The sequence below is a fragment of the Cyprinus carpio genome, chromosome A20 (genome assembly GCF_018340385.1).
Source record: "Cyprinus carpio isolate SPL01 chromosome A20, ASM1834038v1, whole genome shotgun sequence".
NCBI lineage: Eukaryota > Metazoa > Chordata > Actinopteri > Cypriniformes > Cyprinidae > Cyprinus > Cyprinus carpio.
The window spans coordinates 487,919-504,733 of NC_056591.1; the positions used below are offsets into that span (position 1 = coordinate 487,919).

A 16,815-nucleotide genomic window follows, 5' to 3' on the forward strand; every position below is an offset into this window, starting at 1 on the left:
ATTTTATCATAATTTTAAGAGCTCTTTAAATTTGGAGACGGAAAAATAGGGATCATGATACAGCCGAATGTGATTATTAAACTTTAAAAGGCTATGATTTTATTAAATAATTATTATTGCTGTATGTTCAAAATCAGAATGCGGCACTCGTTCACGGATTTATGTCAATTACTTATGATCTACTATTGATGAATTATTTCAATGTTTACTTTAAGGTGTTTATATTGTAATATGTTGTGGATGCCTGTAATATTTAAATGAGCAGCCAGCAATAGTTAAACATTTAAATTTCAAAATGAGTACTGGAGTATTTATTAGAATTACATCATTATTAAATACAGCTTGAAGAAGAAATATTTAAAAACCTAGCGCTCATTTTGTATTCTAATGCATAAATCATTTTGCTTGTAAATGTCTACTTGTATCAATTTATTAAGGAAAAACACATTATTTGATCAATTTCTAATGCGCCCCTAATGTTTTTTTTTTTTGTTTGTTTTTTTTATGCACCCCTGAATTTTTCCACTGAGGAGCACATGTGCTCCTTGAGAAAAAAAGCAAGCATCAGGCTTTGGTGAAGAAATATTAAATTATAATTCATAAAACTGTTTTTCTTTTATTTTGAATGCTTATCAGGTATGAAATGGTCCCCTGCTCTGTCACGAGATGCTGCAGGCTTGAAATTCCTTTGCAGAAAAGCCTCTCTTTTCACTCACTTCGTCCCTCTGCTCCTCTTCTCCCACTCGTGTGTGTGCAGGCTAGCTCTGGCTGAACAGCCAAACGCAGCGGAGTTGAATGAGCGTGCAGTTGTGTGTGGGCAGAATGCTCCCATCAGCCCTTATTAGATGATGATCTGAGGCCAGCGCTGAGCAGTGCTGCCCGACCGCAGGAAATTACACAAACACCTACAGACACGCAATTAATGCAGTCAACAGATGACACCGGGGTGCAGGGCGGTCAGAATGAAAAGTGACATGCAAATGAATAGATGAGAGGCAAAATAATAACAAAAATAGAAGCGATGGGAAGTACAGCGCACAGAGAATGATGAAATGAAGTTAACTGATGAGAAAATAAGACAGTTGGAGCATGATTCTGTGGGATTAATGTTAGAAAGGATGACAGGATCCTGCACAAACGTGTACATACTTTATAGAGCACAAGTTATAGTGTACAAATTAAAATTTAGCCCCCAGAAAGTTACATTTTATTTGTTTTGTGTTGGTTTAGTTAGCTTAAGCCCAAATTGAATCTGACTACTGCTAAACTGGTCAAATGTTTTGAAATACAATATTATTTAGTTCTTTAGGAGAACAAGTAATCAAATTAGCCAGACATACAGTACTGTTTAAAAGATTGGGGTCAGTAAGAATTTATTTAGAAAGAAATTATTACTTTTAATCTGCAAGGATGCCTTCCATAAATTCATCAAAGTGACAGTTGAGACATTTATAACGTTACAAAAGATTTATTTTTCAAATTAATGCTGTTCTTTTGAACATTCTGTTCATCAAAGAATCCTGAAAAATAAAATGTATCTCAAAAATATTCATCAGCACAAATGTTTTCAACGTTGATAATAATCAGAAATGTTTCTTGAGCATATTAGAATGATTTCTGAAGATCATGTGACACTGAAGACTGGAATAATGATGCTGAAAATACAGCTTTGATCACAGCAGTCAATTACATTCTAACAGATATTCACATTGAAAACATATTTTAAATTGTAATAATATTTCACATTTGTAGCTTTTTTCTCTCTCTCTCTCTCTGTATTTTGATCAAATGAATGCAGCCTTAGTGAGCAGAAGAGACTTCTTTCAAAAAACATTAAAAAGTAAATTATTCCAAACCTTTGAATGGTAAGTGTAGTTAACAAAGAAATGTGCAAGGAGCCGGTGGTTTGCAGAGCTTTGTGATTGATGGAGCTTGACAGCCCCAATTCTCAGTCATTTTTGTTAAATGAAAATGTGTGGCCATAATATTCACCTAAAAATGGTCAAGAAAGAAAGTCATACACGATTTTGAATGGCATGAGGGTGATAAATAATGACAGAATGATCATTTGTAGGTGAACTATCCCTTTCATTCCTGCATTTCTCCTCTGTGCCTTACCTGAACTGAAGAATATGACAATGAGTGCTACACGGAAGAGACAGAGAGAGAACGAGAGAGGGATGGTGGCAAGATAGAAGACAAATGAGTGTGACAGGGTTTGAGTATTCATTAGAGGGGCTGTAGAGGACATTTAGAGTTAATAAATCAGACGAGAGGGTGTGTAATTACTGACGGCAATCACACATACAGCATCGAGCCTCGACTGCCATCTTACCATCACTCACTCCCTGACAACCTGTCGCCGCAATGACAAACGTGCACTAACACATTACAGGCTCTCATTCAGCACGCTGAGCACTAGAGCAAAACCCGTCTGAAGTGAGGAAATTGATTCAATTGAATTAAGCGGTTATTTATAAACAGCAGGCTGATATGCACTCGCACCGTTCACACTCCTTTATGTGTAATATGTTTTAGTAAGCTAACAGGACTCCTTCAGTGACTGCTGCTGGGCGTTGAAGATGTTGATAGCATTAGTCTTAAAGGAATAGTTCTCCCAAAAGAATTAAAATTTGCTGAAAACATACTCACCCTCAGGCCATTCAAGATGTCTGTTATGTTCATTCTGCAGTGAATGGGTGCCGTCAGAAAGTCCAAACAGCTGATGGAAACATCACAATAATCCACAAGTAATCCATACCTCTTCAGTCCATCACTTACTTGTGGATTATTGTGATGTTTTTATCAGCTGTATGGACTCTCACCCATTCACTGCAAAGCATCCATTGATGAGACACTGATGCAATGCTACATTTCTCCAAATATGATGAAAAAACAAACTCATCTTGGATGACCTGAGGGTCAGTAAGTTTTTAGCAAATTGTACTTTTTGGGTGAACTATTCCTCTTAAGTTAAGATGTTTGACTTTAGGTGTAGGTTTTGGTTGGTGTTAAGCTGATCAAATACTTTACTTGTCCATTTACTACTACGTTTTGCACACAGTATACATATATTTAATCTGGAGTTGAGTCCACATGACTGTGCATGTGCAAGTTTTCCACATTTTTTGTCTTGCACACATATATGCCTTTTATTTTTCAGGTTCCAGCAGTCTCATGATTGTGGATGTGATTCATTGTAGGAAACTATGTGTGTGTGTGTGTGTGTGTGTGTGTGTGTGTGTGTGTGTGTGTGTGTGTGTGTGTGTGTGTGTGTGTGTGTGTGTGTGTGTGTGATGTTCCAGTATCTGCAGATGTTCACCTGACCTCAGTAGTATTTTAAAATGTGACTAATCTTACTAAAGCCCTCCACAAACACAGACACGCACACACATACATATGCAAAAACAATTACTGTATTTTATACCATTCTAGTGCAGATTTTACAGAAAATCACATTGTTCATTGAAATCTCCAGTTCATCCGTACTGTATGTGATGTGCATGGCTGAGTGAACACAGTTTAGGCATTGCAAATCAAAACTATATATATATATATATATATATATATAAGAAACTTATGTCATATTCTGTTACCTTATTTCCTTGTTGCAAACTTTTATTTATGTTTATTGTGTTATTTTTTTTTGGATTATTTAATTGTTTTATGGATTAAATTCAAACAGTTAAGGGAACAAATGGTGAAAATAAAATCCCCAAGTTAAACAAATGCTGAAACAGAAAAAGAATACAAAACAATATCCAGATGTTTGGATGTCTCATTTGGTTCAATTACCAGGAAGTGCAAATCAAACCATGACACTGCTTAGAAAACACATTCACCCAGAGTTCTCTAAAATAAGACTTGAGAGAGAGGAAATACAGCAATTAGCAGCTGATAGTGAAGGTGGCTAATAGAGCTCTGTATAAAAAAGATGCCATTACTCAAAAACAACCATATCAAAGCATAAGTTATGACAGTGACCATTCCAGCATGGTTAGATGTGGTTAGACAGACACTGATGTACAAATACTAAAAAAGCTGAAATGCCAAGCTACATGCTACACAAAACTTAAAATAGTTAGACTACAGTCAAAGTTTGTCATGATATAAACATCGGTTTTAGTTAGTAGCTCTGAGTTCATACCTCAAAAGGGAAGAATGAGCCAAAATAGCCTAGTACATGCATATCTAGAAACACAGCTCTGTAGCCAGATGAAACCAGCAAGGTGTGGTTTAATTCCAGTCTGCAACACAGATCAGATTGTGCAGAGGACTTGTCTGGTTCATGGAGCATACGAGCCGATCTGTAAATGAGGGGCACCAGTTCATAGATTCTTGTCTCTCAACTTTTTAAGACTATTCAGAGCTCCAGAATTCCCTCCATGGGGAAACTGTATGCCCTAAAATGGTAGCTCTTTATGTCATGGTGTGATCAACTTGAACCTAGTCAACTGCACGGTTGTTACAGTGCTGGAGTTCTTGCAAGAACACCTTTCATCAGGGATTCTGACACTTAAAGTGGATTTGCTGCTACCACTGGAGCAGAAAATTAGCAGAAAAGAGCAGAAGATCTGCAGGTCCTTTCGGTAGCCTCCTCCTGCTTGGATTTTGCCCCTGGACTGGTCAAATCGGTAGCCTCCTCCTGCTTGGATTTTGCCCCTGGACTGGTCAAAGTTAGCCTTCCTATATCCAGCTATTCGCACAGAACACCTAAAACGCTTGGGAGACATTCTCGTCAGTGCAGCAATGGCGGAGTACAACTCACTGTGAACTCGATCAGGACGGTTCTATGTTATAACGGCAGTGTCTGTCAACATTTGTGGGTGGGGCCTGTGGCTAATGTGATGTCACATTAGCACCAATGTTGAAAATAGGTCATTGGGAGACACTGCTTATGATCTATGGGAATTAAAAAAAAAAGGAGTGGGTGGATTTTTATCATTATAGGGTGGTTGTACACACACTGCCAACCCACATTTATGTCCAAACACCTTGCAAAAGTGAATTTTGCATAATAGGTCCCCTTTAATGATTAAAAGATAAAGAATCACAGTTGTCCCTTATTTTTCATTTCTGAAGGTAATTGGCAACCCTAATGATGATGTAATTATCTTTTGACTCTGACAACGGCACCTTGATAAAAAAAATAAAAATAAAAAAAAAAATAAATAAACCTCAGTTGTTGGAGATATGCGAGCAAAAAATAATAGATGAAAACATGGGTAATAGAAAGTGCAAAGTCGGCACTGAAAAGGCCAGTAAAAAAAAAAAAAGGTGGACCAGTCTAAGGCATGAAACTCCAGGGCTGAATTGAGTCCCACTCCGGCCCTGATTGAACCCCAAGGTAATGTAACCTTATTGGTATCATGTATCCTATCAAATTAATCCTCATTTAATGGTCTACACCTTGGTGCCCTTCACCTCCTCATTGCATGCATTGTGTTCTTCTTATATTAATTCAGAGTATGAAGGGGCACAAACTCCCAGAACACTCTAATATCCAAAACAGCCTGCTAGAAGACAAAGAGTTGTAAACTTTCCCTCCGAAAGTTTAAGTCACCATTGGCTCACTGAACCCCTGGAGTTGTGACCTCCAATGAAGTTAAAATGTTTCAGATCCGTGACCCGGCTCTCTCTTCTTCTGCGCTCTTACCTTTGCCTCTCAGACATCCAGTCTGACCGCGACCGCACCTGCAGGACCTCAAAGTTGCATCAAGCCATGTAGCAACCTTTCACCTGAAAGAGAAATCTCCCAACCACCACTGAGTCAGAATAACATCTGAAGAGTTCATCACTCTTCAAGACCGGAAGAAGGCAATCGCAATTCCAACACCACCGAAAACATCATGACTTTCATCTGAGACTGCATCCGGATGCTCGTTCAATGCCAAGACATTTGCAAGTATCATTTAACTAAATGAAACCGAGGTTTAGTATAAGCTGTAGACCCTGTAAAACGGCACTAAAGATTAACTGACTCCTTTTCATAGCTTCATTCCCTGTTTCTGTAACGGTTTGATTCATTCAGTCTCATTTGCCCTTCCTGTATGAGTGATTGTATGTTTGTTTAGACTAGTAAAGTGTTAGTGTTTAGTTAACAAAACTTTTGTCCACAAATTACATGAGTTTCTGATTCTGTCACTGCTTGTGGATAGTATCCCTTTAACGATCCGATCTAGTTACATGTTCTAATGCATTAGTACTGTACTGTAATTAAATTCAATTAAATTCAATTCAGGTTTATGTGAATGTAAATTCCGTGGCAAAACAGAGAAACAAATAGAGACATAATTAGCATAGCTGCTGTTCCAGCCAAGTAAGATTAATTAGTTTAACCCAAGCTAAAGAATAATAATGCGCATTTGATCAGATATTATGAGATGCATTATTTAAAATGCTTGGCCAAAGATATGTGTTTTTAATTTAGATTTAATAAGAGGAGGTGTTTTTTATGAACGAAGATTATTATTAGTGATGTTATTGAGTTTGGGAGCCAAATGCGAAAAAGCTCTACCTCCTTTAGTCGACTTTGCTGTCCTAGGTACTACCAAAAGTCCAGCATTTTGTGACCTTAGTGAGCGTGATGGATTGTAGCGTGGTAGACGAATTAATAGTGAAAATAGTGTAGACCATTAATAGTGAAAAGACTGTAGTATTGGGCTAATATGATCATACTTTCTTGACCTGGTAAGGACTCTATCCGCTGCATTTTGGACTATCTGTAGCTTGTTTATTGAAGATGCAGGACAACCACCTAGCAGTGCATTACAATAGTCCAGTCTTGAGGTCATGAATGCATGAACTAGCTTTTCTGTATCAGAAACAGGTAACAAAATTAGAAATATGATTTTCAAAAAACAAGTTGCTGTCTAATATAACACCCAGATTTTTGACAGTAGAGGACGTTACAGTACATCCATCTAGTTGCAAATTATAATCTACGAGATTCTGTGTAATGTTTTTTTTGGTCCAATAAGTAATATAATATAATATAAATAAGTAATATATAATATAATATGTCTTATCTGAATTTAATAGGAGAAAATTATTGGTCATCCAGTCTTTTACATTTTTAACACACTCTGTTAGCTTAGATAATTTAGAAGTTTCATCTGGTCTTTTTGAGATACTGTATATAGTTGAGTATCATCAGCATAACAGTGGAAACTAATCCTGTTTTTTGTTTTTTTTTATAATATTACCAATGTATATTGAAAATAGCAGAGGACCTAGGACAGATCCATGTGGCACTCCATATTTTACTGGTGATAAATGAGATGACATTTAAATAAACAAAGTGGTAGCGATCGGACAGGTAGGATCTAAACCATCTTAAAGCCTGCCCTTGAATACCTGTATAGTTTTGTAATCGATCTAGGAGTATGTCGTGATCTATGGTGTCGAGCGCAGCACTAAGATCAAGTAAAACTAGCACTGATATGCAGCCTTGGTCTGATGCAAGAAGCAAGTCATTTGTAATTTTAACAAGTGCAGTTTCTGTTCTATGGTGGGGCCTGAAACTCTGAAATTCTTCATAGAGATCCTTTTTTTGCAGGAAGGAGCACAATTGAGCAGACACAACTTTGTTAAAAATTTTAGACATAAATGGAAGATTTGAAATGGATCTGTAATTTGCCAGTTCACTAGGATCTAGTTGTGGTTTCTTAATAAAAGGCTTAATAACCACCAGCTTGAATGGTTTGGGACGTGACCTTAAGATAACGACGAGTTAATAATATTGAAAAGCGGTTCTTCTGCTACAGGTAACAACTCTTTCAGTACTTTAGTGGGTACAGGATTTAATAAACATGTTGTTGGTTTAGATGCAGTGATAATTTTATTTAGCTCTTTTTGTCCTATAGTTATAAAGCACTGCAGTTTATCTTTGGGTGCAATGGATAAAACTGAAGTATTAGACGCTGTAGAATCTACATTTGTTATTGTATTTCTGATGTTATCTATTTTATCAGTAAAGAAATTCATAAAATCATTACTATTTAACTGTGAGGGAATATTTAGATCTGGTGGTGTCTGGTTATTTGTTAATCTATCCACTGTGCTAATTATATAAAATAAAACCTTGGATTGTTTTGGTTATTTTCTATGAGTTTGTGGATATGCTCAGCCCTGGCAGTTTTTAGAGCCTGTCTATAGCTGGACATACTGTTTTTCCATGCAATTCTAAAAACTTCCAAGTTAGTTTTTCTCCATTTGTGCTTAAGACTACGACTTTCTTTCTTGAGAGAGTGGGTATTACTGTTGTACCATGGCACAGTACATTTTTCTCTAACCTTTTTCAATTTGATGGGGCAACAGCTTCTAATGTATTACGACTTTATCAGCGGTAACCAACAGGTCTGAGAGGAAATCTGCAAATTCTTTTAGGAATTCTGTATACGGCCCTGGTGGTCTATACAAAGTAGCCAGAGCAAGAGATACGATAGATTTATTTTGCATATCTGACAGTGAAACATTAAGCAGAAGTATTTCAAATGATTTAAACCTGTTTCCTGTTTTCTGGGTAACATTGAGAATATCACTATATATTGTTGCAACACCTCCCCCACGACCAGTCTGACGGGGCTCATGCTTATAACAGTAGTTTGGTGGAGTAGACTCATTTAGACCAATATAATCATTTGGTTATAGCCAGGTTTCAGTCAAGCAGAGTACTTAAAAACTATTATCTGTGATCATTTCACTTACAATAACTGCTTTGGGTGTGAGTGATCTAATGTTTATGAGCCCAAACTTTAAAAATTGTTTTTGATAATTTATTTTACATTTTTCTGGTTTAATCACGATAAGATTTTTTAACATTAAATTTATATTTTGACCTCACTATTCAGGGAACCGACACAGTCTTAATAGATTGGACAGCGCAAATACTTCTATCATTTAAGCAGGTAGAACAAAAGCCATCATAGCAGTTATTTGAGAATTGGCTTACTAGTCAAATGGAGCGTAGAGCCCTGGAGATGTTGTCTGAGAGGAGTTCTGCTCCGACTCTGCTGGAGTGCAAGCCATCAGCGCGAAAAAGCCTAGGACACTCCCAGGAAAGATTCCAATTATTAACAAAGAGTAGTTTCTGTTCTTTACACCATGACAATAGCCATTCATTTAAAGCAAAAAGTCTACTGAACCTTTTGTGTCCTCGTCGATATGTGGGAAGCTGTCCTGACATGATGATCGTCGCCGTGGGCATTGTGCTTGTGCTGTGTGTCTCCGTCTGCCACAGCGTGGTGTCGTTAACCCCGGCTTGAAGCACGACCGCTCTGGGGCTCTCGTCGGCCTTCAGGATCGCAGGTATCTGCGCAGAAACATCGAGAACACAAACACCAGGGAAACAGTGAGTGTGCACTTTACCTTCGGTTAACGTAGCACGGACGTGTCGGACGATGGAGTCTCCGTCGCGTTCCGTCTCACGGAGGGGAGCAAATTGGTTCCGGGTGGAGATCTCGAAGACCGGAGGGGGAGAGATCGCATCCTGGGTGCACCGGGCCCGTGCAGAGAAACACACGGAGTAGAGGGACTGTTAGCAGCGCGCTGTATACTTACCCCGGACTTATGAGCGTCAGCCCAGGAGGTTTCCAGCACGGCTCTCCGCTCTTTCAGCTGGGCCTGCCTCTGCTCCAGGACCTGTATCTGCATTGAATGCAGCTCGAACGTGTCGTCACCTGCACTCAAAGGTAGACATACATCCGCCATTAAAGCAAGTAACAGTGAGTAAAGCAATGGTAATGTGTGTGAATAGAGTATGAGCAATGCACGCGGGTTTAGCGGCAACCACGTTGGCGATGCTAACGGCTATAAGCTAATAGCAGACTCGGGAAATCTAAATAAAACTAGTGATAAAAAGGCGCTCTGTAAGAAAGTTATTTTATGTGGTCACGAAAATATAATTTCTTAGAGTTGATATGAAATTACACTGAATGTTCGAGGGACGAGCAGATCAGTTGATGGTAAAATTAATTATGCTACAGCTGTAATTATTTATAATTAACTGTAATTATTTATATATAATTCCCTTTTGGGCTCATTTGCTAAATTGTACATTCAAACGTGCCTATGATGGTCCAGCTTCACCTCTTTTGGACCTCTGAACACAGCACACAAAACTTCATTGTGCTATGTGGCTGTGCTGTGAGAGACGGTAACATGAGCCTGTTATCTGCCACAGATGAAAGAGAGTGTGATGCTAACTCTCTTGTTGTTTTCGGTGTCTGTGTTTCTCATGGTGCGGTGTTACCTAAAAGGTAATAGGAATGAATAGAGACTTCAGCCTAGCTTTTTCCCCCCGTTTCTCATGTTTTCTTTTTATTCAGGTCAGCTCTTCAGGTAAGCTGGAATGTCACTGTGCCCCGGAGCTTTCTGAAGGCCACAGAGAACCTGTCAGAGATGGTGTTTAATGTGTTAAACCGCAATATACACACTCACACAGCCTGTGTGTACATGTGTGCCTCAGGTCTTTTGCTGCTGAATAAAAGACTGGGGAATCATGGGAATCAGGTTTTACTTTTCTTTCTCAGATCTTCTCTTTCATTTTTTGTTCTCCTGCAAGAAGCCCATCCATTATGAGTCTACTGCGAGTGTTTTCACATGGGTTGGTGTTTTGTGTTTGACGATTATCAAAGCAGCTGTTCTGAAAATCAGCCTGCAGAAATACAGTTCACAATATGCTCAGAATTAGATTTTTCTTTTATCATTATCATTACTATTATTTTTTTATGAATTGGATAGTTTGAAGTTGATGCAAAATAGATGACATGGGCACATCTTTGACTACCCATCACTGTATTTAAGCAATAAGGTCCTCCAGGCCATGTTATATTGTAGGCCTATGTAATTACCACTGAAGGACATCCTAAGAAGAACCTGCAGCACAGCCTTATTACTTTTATAAAATAGTTACTATATGTGATAACGACCCAAGCAGTCACAAGGAGGATCAATAGCGAAGTTGGGGTCCAAAGGGTTGTTTATTTAAGCAGGTGTGCAAAATGTGCAAATAAATAGGTATAAGAGCTTAAAACAAAGATTGTAATAAAAACAGTCTAAAACTAGAACTGCAAGTACTAAAAACAATACCAACTCCCCTCTACAACATCGAGGCTGGAGTTTCCCTTGCTACACACCACAACAATCTTGTCCCAGCTCTCTATCCATCCATGCCCCAACTTCTAGTGGCGGCCATCTTAAAACACATTTCCCACTCTCCCCAAATTGGAACATACCATTTTTTATAAAAACTCTTGCCTTTGACTCTTATTATATACACATGATCTAGAAACAACAGTTTAAATAAATACAATTAATAATACAATTAAAAAGAAAGAATAAACTAAAACATTTGCACCAACATTAACAGTGAAACCAGTGATGGTAGACAATTTCAAAGTCTCTCCATCACACACCCCACCCCTTATCCCTGACACTGTAAAGTGTCAGAGCATAGCCACTTAGTCCAGCCACCCATACCCAGAGTCCGTGGGCACTCACAACACTGCCCGTAGATCTCGACCATTCATCTATGGCCCTCATCGCTTCTCCTGTGGTCAAGTCCTCCCTGGCATACACATCATCCTCTCTGACGACGATCCTTGCCAGTGAATGTCCCTGGGTTCTGCCATCCTGCAGACACTTAAGGGTTTGAAAACCTGGGTCCTTGAACTGCCCCGAGGCAACAACCTCACCATTGACAATAGACTCAAACATTGCTCTCCCATCATCGGCGAAACGCAAGCATTTCCACCGGTTCGCTTGCACTCCACAGGGTTGCATGTAACGTTCCACCTCTCCGCGTTCTCGGACTCGCCCAACTCCCCACCGCTTCCGTCGCTCGTCCGCACCGTGCCGATCAGTGTGCACCCTCATCAGCTTAGTCAGAAGTGCTGGTGCATCCTCCCGGGCCTGGATCCCACCGCTGCCACCATGTGTGATAACGACCCTTTAGAACCCAACTTCGCTATTGATCGTCCTTGTGACTGCTTGGGTCTTTATCATACATTTCCCACTTTCCCCAAATTGGAACATACCATTTTTTATAAAAAAAAAAATCTTGCCTTTGACTCTTATTATATACACATGATCTAGAAACAAGAGTTTAAATAAATACAATTCATAATACAATTAAAAAGAAAGAATAAACCAAAACATTTGCACCAACATTAACAGTGAAACCAGTGATGGTAGACAAGTCTCTCCATCACAATACATAATTAACGTTTTAAGATATACAAATCATTTTCATTAAAATGTTATTTTTAAGCAAATTACTAAAATATAATTCTTCAGCTAGCACATTTTGTTAAATAAATAAATACATACATACAGACAGTCATGTCTGTTCTGTCTATGTTTAAAGTGTCTTTGTTTATCTTGTGCCTGAGAACATGTCTTTGTCTTTGTTTTTGTTGGCCATGTGCTCCTCTTGTCCCGCTTCCTTGTTTCCAGTTACCACGCACCCTTGTTTAGTCATGTGTCTGAAATAGCCCCTTAGACCCTTAAATAGGGCCATATTTGAAGGGACAGACATTTTTAATGGTGTCTGAAACCTAAGTGGACATTATCGCATGCACTCATTCAATTCCACACTGCACAGCAATAACGAGTGTACAACTGGTGCACGCTCAACAGCTAGAGAATACCCAAAATGCACTGAGAGAGTCAGGCACTGGATGAATTCCCACGTCTCACCAGAAGATGGCACTTGCAGCTGAATCATCCATCCATTCATTTTACAAAGCGCTTGTCCAAGGTGTAATACTGCATAATACAACACAGGTATAAATTCATTGTAAATTGATTATTAAATTGTTGAATTAGGGTTTATACATCATTTCCATGACAGAGTTCAAGATAAATCCTTTAATCTTACTACTGGTGCTGCCAGTTTGCCAGTTTCAAATGATTAAATGATTAAATTGATTAAATGATCAAATAGCAAGCACAAACTCTACAAAAGTGGCAGTCCTTCCGGCGCACTCAGTGTCCAAATTCACTCACTCGTTTTCAATCACTCCTTCAAGAGAAGTCTATTAGTGGCCTAATGAAGGTACTAGTGAATGAGGATATAGGGAGCGATTTCAGATACAGCCATTGTCTAGTCCTCATTTTCTTGATTGTGTTCACCTGATCCTATCCTCATGTGCTCTGCTCCCCTTATACACTGAGCAAAATTATAAATGCAACACTTTTGTTTTTGCCCCATTTGTCATGAACTGAACTCAAAGATCTAAGACTTTTTCTATGTACACAAAAGGCCTATTTCTCTCAAATATTGTTCACAAATCTGTCTAAATCTGTGTTAGTGAGCACTTTTACTTTGCCGAGATAATCCATCCACCTCACAGGTGTGGCATATCAAGATGCTGATTAGACAGCATGATTATTGCACAGGTGTGCCTTAGGCTGGCCACAATAAAAGGCCACTCTAAAATGTGCAGTTTTATCACACAGCACAATGCCACAGATGTCGCAAGTTTTGAGTGAGTGTGCAATTGGCATGCTGACTGCAGGAATGTCCACCAGAGCTGTTGCACGTGAGTTCAATGTTCATTTCTCTACCATAAGCCGTCTCCAAAGGCGTTTCAGAGAATTTGGCAGTACATCCAACTGGCCTCACAACCACAGACCACGTGTAACTTCGCACAGCCATTGAAGAGGAGTGGACCAACATTCCACAGCCCACAATCAACAACCTGATCAACTCTATGCGAAGGAGATGTGTTGCACTGCGTGAGGCAAATGGTGGTCACACCAGATACTGACTGGTTTTCGGACCCCCCGGACCCCCCAATACAGTAAAACTGCTCACCATGGCAGAGCAGGCAGTCCAGGAGGCCATGGCAGAGTAGGGGGACTCAGGGGACTATGGCAGAGCAGACAGTTCAGGTGGCCATGGCGGATTGGGGAGCTCAGGGGACCATGGCAGAGCAGACAGTTCAGGGGGCCATGCCGGATCAGGAACTCAGGAAGGCCATGGCGGATCAGCCTCCGAGGCCGCGGCCCCAGCCCCCGCCCCAACACAGCTGATATAAATCGAACATAATGGGAACAGGAAACAGGAAGGTTCAAATATGGGCATGGAGGGAGAAACTAGGACATGGGGAACAAAACACATGACAGGAACACAGGTCTGACAGTTTCAGAGTGAGTGTTTTTCATTTGCAGTTTTTTTTTTTTTTTTTGCTCTCTCTTGTGGTCTTAATAATAACAAAAACAACTCAATGTTTCTGAATGAAGTTTCATCTGCTAACCAAGGCTGCATTTATTTGTTCAAAAATACAATGAGACACTAATATTATGAAATATTACTACTATTTATTAATTTAAAATAGCGTTTTACCATGTTAAAATGTAATTGATTTCTGTGATCAAAGCTGAACTTTCAGCATCATTACTCCAGTCTTCAGTGTCACATGATCTTCAGAAATCATTCTAATATGATGATTTGCTGCTCAAGAAACATTTCTGATTATTATCAATGTTTATAATGTTGCTGAATATTTTTGTGGAAACCGTGATACATTTAATTTTTCAGGATTTGCAGATTAATAGAAAGTTCAAAAGAACAGCATTTATTTTAAATAGAAATCATTTGTAACATTATAAATGTCTTAACTGTCACTTCTGATCAATTTAATGTGAAAAAAATGGATGAAAAAAAAAAAACCTTGACTTAAATTTTTTGAACTTTTTAAAAATTGAGAATGTTACGGATTCCGTCCGGAGAAAAGTGTATGCAGTATATGAATTGAAGTATATGTTTAGAAGAATATTAATATGTTGTTCCATGTTCTCCTCTCACACAGGTCTTCCAGATCGCTTATGTGATCCTGAAAGCTGCAAACTCCCCTCGGCCCGGAAACTGGATTCTAGAACGTTCTTTGGATGGTGAAACATTCATGCCGTGGCAGTATTACGCGATTACAGACACAGAGTGCATCACACGCTTCAACATCATCCCCAGAACAGGCCCACCGTCCTACATGCATGATGAAGAAGTCATCTGTACTTCCTTCTACTCTAAAATCCATCCTCTGGAGAATGGCGAGGTGAGAAACACCTTCACCCACAGAGCAACAAAATGAAGTAGCAAAATGAAAAGATTTGAATGCCATTTTGAGATGATTATGACATAAATGGCATATTTTGAAGAAATTATAACCTGTACTATTTTATCAATTCATTTAAAATGTTAAACAAGGTATCATCATTTAGATTCCGATGGTCATGTAACCCACTCTCTGATCTCCTGTATGATTAGTTTGGAACAACATGACACACATTAGTTTGGAACAACATGAGGGCCGTTTTTGGGTGAACTGTCCCCGTAAAAGCATTTGAATATGTGGCACAGAGGGTTGAGGAATGAACACAGAGAACCTCACTGAGTCTTGGCCGACTGCATCTTAAGTTACCTTGTTAACTATATTTCTTAAATAGAAAACAGACAAGAGAAAAATAGATTCACCATTACACACACACACACACACACACACACACACACACACACACATACACACATACACACACACACACGCACATACACACAAACGGTAGAAGTCCCTCTCATTCACAGCCCACTCAATACATTCTCATTTTCACAGATCACATTTACATACAAACCAAAAACATGTAGAATTATGCATGTTTGCATTAATACAGCTGCTTACTTCCCCGCACAGTGTGTCTGGCATGCTGGCTGACATGAACACCCACGCAGGGATGAAAAATGAGATGGAAGTTCTTTTACAGCAGTGGGTTTAATGTGTATATGTGTTTTCTGAAAGTTAAATTTACAGCTGTCAGATCATAGGATTATATTGAACAGTATTTTGTGTGTGTGCGCACTGTACTAATGAGGGAGGTGGGTGGGGAGATCAAGCCTGGACTCAAATGTCGCTCTGTCTCCTTTAAAAACAGACAGCATAAACTCACACAGCACTAATTAGCACACATCATTAACCCAAGAAAAACAGCCAATACTGCACACACACACACACACACACATACACACATACACACACACACACACACACACACACACACACACACACACACACACACACACACACACACACACTCACACACATGCATCACCTCCTTGAGCTGCATTTGCATTAAAACTGTGATTGAATTGTGCATATTTGTTTATTAGTTCATATTCAATTAACCCTCTGGTGGTCTTTGATCATTTTAGACAGAAATTATTTATTGACTTTTTGGCACTTGCTATATGCAAACACAGGAAAAAATCATGCACGTAATTACAAAAAAAAAAAAAAATTCACATAAGTGATCTTAATGAAAATGAATGGGAAATATGAAAAATTAAAAAATTAAAAATACAGAACATTGTGGCTACAAATCGACAAAGTAGTATTTGATGATGTTATATATATCCAAATGTAAAATGCAATTATGTCTGAAAATACGCTTATAAGCAACTAGGCAACACATAGCCTTGTATAAAGGCATCTAATGGTTAAACCATTGTATTACTTGTGAATTTCTTTATTTCTACCACTAGATCTGCCTTCCATGCAATGGATTTTAAATATATTTGCTGTATTTTTAACTTAAATTCATTATTATATAACTGTTTTAGTTTATATAGAAAAAAAATGCAGCATAATTTTAAGATGAAAATTGTCTAGTGCTATATAATACAATAATAATAATAATAATAATAATAATATGTTAACAAATAAATATTATTGAAACAAAATATAGTAAATTTCATTTAAATATATACTAAATATATATTACTGTGTAAGTGTGTCATTATTTTCTTTTATATGTTTTCGG

The 16,815-nt window shown here is 38.5% G+C and overlaps 1 protein-coding gene across 1 annotated transcript in view; it reads left to right on the forward strand.

The window, feature by feature from the left end:
- LOC109058224 (laminin subunit alpha-2-like) overlaps nucleotides 1-16,815 on the forward strand; it is a 182,467-nt gene that overhangs the window by 45,160 nt on the left and 120,492 nt on the right. The window contains exon 4 of the mRNA XM_042777209.1: nucleotides 14,817-15,059. Within this exon, the coding sequence (XP_042633143.1) occupies nucleotides 14,817-15,059 (243 nt within the window). The remainder of the gene's footprint in view (nucleotides 1-14,816; nucleotides 15,060-16,815) is intronic.